Raw genomic sequence first — 6,253 nt, 5'->3', positions numbered from 1 at the left:
AGTGGAATGTCAAAAATATGATTTTAGGCAAAGTTCTGAAAATGTTTCATAGTTTTAAAAGGTTATTTAAATGAAACATCCCGCTGCAGTTCTTTGTTGAAAACTGCACTCAGTATACATCCTCACTTGTTAACCTACATCAACAGCCCTAGCTTGTAACAGCGTCTGGTTCTGTCATGTACTAGGAACAGAATCTGAGACTTACCACCTCACTAGGTACAGAAATAGTTTCTTCTCCAAGCCCATTTTAAACCACACAGTGAAGAAGTTTTGTGACGCAGAAGGCCATCACAAAAGGTCCTCCCCAAATGAAGCGGATTTTCAGCATATCCGATAGTATCTTCGTAAACTAAACAGTAAATTAGAAGAAGCTCTCCCTAAAAACTAAACTGTCACTCTTTCAAAAACCAGAACACCAAAACACAAGTCTTAACAGATCTGATTCTGCCGAGAGACGAACTAAGCATGTCAGACGTACCGCCACGATGGCAGGGTCATCCGGCAGATAACGTGGAAGGCAGCCCCCTTAATACTCTGTGTTCAGATGATGTGGTTTAAGTGTCCATGTTGTCAGTTCAAAGCGGAGTTGGGAGTTACTGCCCTTTCTAAATCTGTCACAAACTTGTGTGAAGATGCTTGAAGTCTAAATCCAGGTAGTTTCTCATTATTTTAATGGAACAAAGCTATCAGGGGCTTGGTGGGGGGGATAGCTATTTGGCTGCCAGTTTTTCCTTTTTTTTTAGCTCTTTGTAGTACAAAGATTAGTACCCTAGATGCCTTTAAACTGAGGCGCCCTTGCTCATTTGAGCAAAATTATACACATGCCCACAACAAGAGGCCAGGCGGAAGAAGTCTTGGCCACAGACTCGAAACCCAACCCAGATGCTGAGTCAATTGTGACTCATGGTGACCCCATGTGTTTCAGAGAAGAAGCTCAGAGTCCTGCAACTGGAGATGATGGATTCTCTTTCTCACACAAATCCTGAATCAATCACAATGATCAAAGCTGAAAAACCTTATTGGTGTGATTTAACCTAGGGCCAAGTGCTAAAGAAACCTGGCAAATAATCTGACCTAGAGGCAAGGGACCTATCATTACAACTTAGCATGTGTATTTTTCTCAGCATGATGTGGACTAGATAAACTTGATACCCTCACAAACAACATGATGACAAGGAAAAAAAGGTGACACAATCGAATGAATTAAAAGTTTAATTCTGAACCATTTTTTATAACCGCATTTTCTCTTGAAGCATTGTATCACAGCAGGTTACAACAACTTTGGGATAAAAGGCAACTGTCCAAAACAGGGTTCCAAATAACACCTCTTACTGACCCCTACCCATACATATCCCAAATAAAGTTTTTGATCAAAAACATGAAATAGATCCACCTGCTTATTTTAAGCATATTAAAAAGGAAACTAATTGGACCATTTCTATTTGTCTATTTTATACAAAAAAGGCTACACAATGTTACACTTTATTCAGATTACAATTAGAGTGATTATGAATTAGTGTTCTACACCATTAATCAATTCTTAAAAATTAGAAATTGCTGTAGCAGTATTCACTATAACTTAACACTACAAGAGACTTAAAAAACTAAGTTACTGCAAAAAAAAAAAAATTAAAAAACTACTTCAAAGCAAGCAAAGTCAGTACCATTACAGATATTTAAAAAAAAAAAATTTAACAAGCAAGGCTAGGGTTTGATAAATTCCATCCCGTGATCCATTCTCTTGTGCATTCTTCACTTCTTGAGTCACTCCCAAAATCCATTTGTATTGTTACTCCTCGACCAAAAAGGACCAGAACAAAAAGTTTACTTCAGTTGTTCCCATAGGAAACTCAGCTTGGTTAGTGTGTCAGGCACTTTCTGAGATACCAGCCCACCCCTCGAGCCCTCTCGGCAACTCTACAGGCCAATCACAATGCAAGTTCAGACAATACAGCTGTATAAAGAGAGAAAGGCTGCTATTAACGTTTACAACAGCAAATGTTACTCATTTGAATATTAAGTTGCAAAAGCTGCGGCAAAAAAAACATTAAAATTAATAACTTTCACATGACCATTTAACAACAAGAAATCTGAGAACACTCCAATGTTCCAAGACATCTCCTGTCAAAGTGTATCTGTTTTTGTGGCAGATTTACAATTAGGCCTAAACCACTCCCACCCTACCAACCAAGTCTTTCTGAAGTTCTGTAGGCAGAGTAAAAGTATTTACCCAACTGGCTTGTTTAACTTCTTACCTAAAGGAGGATTTACAGGTCAGTATCAAACCAGGCCAGCTGATTGCTGTCACCTGGAGGCAGCCCATCCATGAGGTCTTGGGCATGCCCCAGATCTGGCAGCCCATCAACTGGATAGTCAGCACCAGGGTGGTGGCCACCCATTTCATGCTCCATCATGGGGTCCATACCCAAGGCATCCTGGCCATATCCACCAGAGTGGAAAGAACGATAGCTGGGATCTAGAAAAGCCAGGGGTGGCAAAAAAAATGGGAAAGGGAAGGAGAGAGGAAAGACAGACATACAGGTTAACACAGTTGGGAGTACCCAAGAGCAGCAAACTTGTCACAAAGTACTGTTTTCTAGCCTCTTTAACATCTTTCTTCAACCAAGCAAGCTCAGTGCCAATCCTCACAACATCCAGGCCACCCATGAGGCTACATAGACAAGACATGTTTCCACCCAGGGCAGACCAGTAGGTTCCAGTCATCCCATGAGTCTACTCCTGTACGTTTTGTTTTCTACCCTGGCGGAGACGGAAGGTCCTGGGAGCAGCAGCAATCTACTGTGTGCCTGACCACCCAGGCAACAGAAAGTCATGGGCAGGAGATCTAGCCACTAACAAATAAGAAATCTGGTAGATGTAATCTACCAGCTGAAAAGCCCAGATGATACCCACAAAAGTACTAAAAAAGCTCACGGTTTCCAATGAAACCTTTACATGTTTCATATTAAGGGTTGATTTATTAACATACCTATGAAAGTAAGAAGCCTATGAGCTTTAAGTGTTTGCTAATTAGGTAAAGCCAGGCTAGATTATATATTTAAAATGAAGTTACAGCTCTTAGTAGTCTACCCCATCCTCCATCACCCAGATTTGACTTAACTGTTCAGAAAATAACCCATGGGAATACAACCACGTAAATATCCACTGCAGATCTGAGGTTGAGATGGGAGTTCCCATATTCTCACTTCCCTGGGTAGACTGTAAACACAGGTATTACAGGTTCTCTGACCAAAATGTAAATAAAAAGCCATGCCAACTGTAGCATCCTGCACTGCAAAGGTCCAGCAGTAGTAACATGTTATTTGTTGGTGCAACCCTGTTGCCGGCTCAGTGTGTGGCTCTGAATTCCCTATGCTCCATTAAAGATACTGTCGCTGACTCTGGAATTACAAAGAACTAGCTTTAACTGCAGCCACTGACTTTGCCACCAACACTGGTTTCCCAGATGAGCAAACTGGCTCTTTCAATAGAGCTTTAGAATTTTAGTTTGATCTGGAGTTAGCTGAGAAATACAAGACACATACCATCCTGGCGATATCCAAGGGGCTCTCCCTGGGCACCAATATCAAGTCCAAGGTCAGCAGTCTAGAGAAACAGGTACAAGGAAGAAAACAGCAAAATAAAAATCAACTTATACTCTCTAATGTTTTTGAAACATGTTAACTTTCCATTTGCAAATACGTATTAAGCACCTACGTGCCAGGTGGTAGACGACACAACAGCAAATAAATAGGGAAAAGCATTGCCCCCAGTAGCTGACATTCTAGTGGGAAGAGACAAAGCAGAAGAGCAGCTGTGTGGCTGGAGCAGAATAAATGAAGGGAGTAGGAAGGCATGAGGTGAAGCAGTGAGGGGCAGCATGCAAGGCCTGGTAGGTCACTGGGTGAGATGATAACCCAATACTGCCATCTCCTTTGGACCCTGGTGCCCAAATCCACCCGTCCAATGAAGGAAATGCAGTGTTTTTATAAAACAGCTTATTCAATCTAAAGACCTGAAGAGTTTGCTGCTTTACATTTAAACAAAATCACTCTAGCAACTATGATGAGAACAGACTGGGGGCTGGGGGAGGAGGTGAAAGAGAAACAAGACAACCACTTAAAAGATAATGGTGGCTGGAACAAGATAGATGCAGCAGAGGTTATTTAGAAGATGGTCAGATCTAAGGCAGAGCCAACAGGAATTGCTGACAGGATATGTTATAGGAAGGAAAGAACAGCCAAGGATGACTCCAAGACTTCTGATCAACTGGAATGACAAAGTTGCCATTAACTAGGAAGCAGACTACGAGACACAGGTTTAAGAAAGCGTGGATGGGGAAAGTTCAGAGCTCAAGTTTGGACATGTTAATAAGATGCCTACGAAAAACCCAACTAACAAATTACTCACTGTTTGGCAATTTGCCCCCCCCCCCCCCGCCCCAATATACAGGATCTCTTGCCAGTCATTCAGCAAATATAATCCACTGAATCAGTTAAATAAACTTTCAGGGTGGCTCCAATTTTATTAGAAACTGTTTGAATGAAGACCTCTTGGGTATACATGGAGGACAAATTCATAGTAGAAATTCCAAGAAGAAAAAGAGATGACTAGATGAGCATTAAAAACAAACTATCAAATTGACCTCCAAGACGGCAGTGCTAATTTAGGCTCTAATCAACACTAAGACTGCCTCCTTCTTTACATACTTTTGAAAAACCTTCAATCTGATGAACATTTTCATCTATGTACTTTATGAATTTTAATGTTAAGTAGCACAACTGTTTGTAATGACTCTGAACAGACTGTTTAAAGCTTGTAGTTCATCCAACAGCAGTTGCTGAGTTGCTGGATAGCATAAAGAATGAACATTCAAGCCAAGGACAGTCAGTACGAATGCATGTGTGCTGAGTGTTTTGAGGGAATAGAACAAAAAGATGCCTTACTTGCTCTAACGAACTATTGAATAAAGGTGCTCACACTGCCTACCTCATTCCAAGCCATCGGCTCCGTTCTGAAGAGAGAACTGGTCAGCTCAACTGAAAGCCGTTTCTTGTAATCCTGTGGCTTGTCCTCAGACATTCGGAACAAAACAGCAGCTGCATATGTCGCTGGGAGAGCAGGGGAAAAAACCCTTGAGGAGACGCTGAGGTTTCGCTGTGCATACCCGCTAAAGGCTTTGCTTCCTTTTCTACTTACCCACACCTTCATTCCTAGAGTGAAGCAATTCTGTCAGAGGAGCTGTGGCTCCCTCAGCTTCAATAGCTTCTGCAGCCTCCTTGTCCTGAGCTAGTTCACAGAGGACCCCTGCAGCTACTCTTTGGATATTTTCAATGGGAGAATAGAGTAGCTAAAGAGAAAACACAACCCAAACAAAAACTAATTAAATCTAAAGTTACAACATGGCAAGCACCCCACTGGCATGCAAACTGTCCTAAATTGGAGTGTAACGGGCATTTGCACTGTTCATATTAAATCAATGTCTGTAGTCATGTCCTAGGGTGTTTAATGCTCTGGAGCAGTGGTTTTCTAGAATATCTGTAGCTATGAATGCTTTCTTCTGAAACAATTTTAATTGAGATAAAACTTGGAAAACCCAGAGTTGTGCCCCAGCAGCCCAGGCCAGCTCACCTCTCTCCAACACTGAATACTCCGAAAACTGGAGTATAAAAGTCCCCTCCCTCTTCATGAGGCTCTAGTTAGTCCTCAAGTTCCTCCCTTTACTGCCCAAGAAAAATGGAGAACTTTCATAAAATTAGCTATTCAACTTAAAGGGAAACCACATACTGATATTCTATTTTTTGTACTTTGGCAGGGGGCCTGGGCAGGGTTACTATCTTAAAATGGTGATAACAGGTGAAATGTTAAATGCTAGTCCCCCTGTTTTAGTCTTCAATTTTCTGAAATTCTGCTGACCACTAAAATCCTGAAATTTTACTGACACATAAGATCGACACCTCACTTAAAATCAACATACCTGCACAAACAACGGAATGGTATTTAGTCCTCTGATTACAATTCGGTTGTGAACATCCCGAGCCAGGATGTGAAGGGCTCCAGTACAACCTTCAACTATTTCTTCCATGCGGACTCCCTCCTGTCAAAGGCAACATGATTAACAAATGACGCACTCTCCTCTCTCAAATCTGTAAACTTGGAGGCTTTTCATTCTGGTTCGCGATCACTACTGAAGTTATCCACATCATATATCCCCAAGCACACTGTCATCGAGTTGATTCTGACTCCTGGCAGC

The 6,253-nt window shown here is 41.6% G+C and overlaps 1 protein-coding gene across 4 annotated transcripts in view; it reads right to left on the bottom strand.

Annotated features, from left to right (window-relative positions):
* Positions 1-1,197: 1,197 nt before the first annotated feature.
* The window catches only part of CTNNB1 (catenin beta 1), a 40,596-nt gene continuing 35,540 nt past the window's right edge, over positions 1,198-6,253 (bottom strand). For 2 of the 4 annotated variants that reach the window (XM_049861934.1, XM_049861930.1), the window contains 5 exons: positions 5,978-6,097; positions 5,200-5,350; positions 4,990-5,111; positions 3,546-3,606; positions 1,198-2,476 (listed from right to left, as the gene is read on the bottom strand). In XM_049861934.1, the coding sequence (XP_049717891.1) occupies positions 2,268-2,476; positions 3,546-3,606; positions 4,990-5,111; positions 5,200-5,350; positions 5,978-6,097 (663 nt within the window). In that variant the 3' untranslated portion in view covers positions 1,198-2,267. The remainder of the gene's footprint in view (positions 2,477-3,545; positions 3,607-4,989; positions 5,112-5,199; positions 5,351-5,977; positions 6,098-6,253) is intronic. The other 2 variants (XM_049861931.1, XM_049861932.1) reach the window with 2 other exon arrangements.

The sequence above is a fragment of the Elephas maximus genome, chromosome 20, assembly GCF_024166365.1.
Source record: "Elephas maximus indicus isolate mEleMax1 chromosome 20, mEleMax1 primary haplotype, whole genome shotgun sequence".
NCBI classification, from domain to species: Eukaryota; Metazoa; Chordata; class Mammalia; order Proboscidea; family Elephantidae; genus Elephas; species Elephas maximus.
Note: the sequence above shows the minus strand (reverse complement) of the source record. Positions and strands in the feature narration are given on the sequence as shown.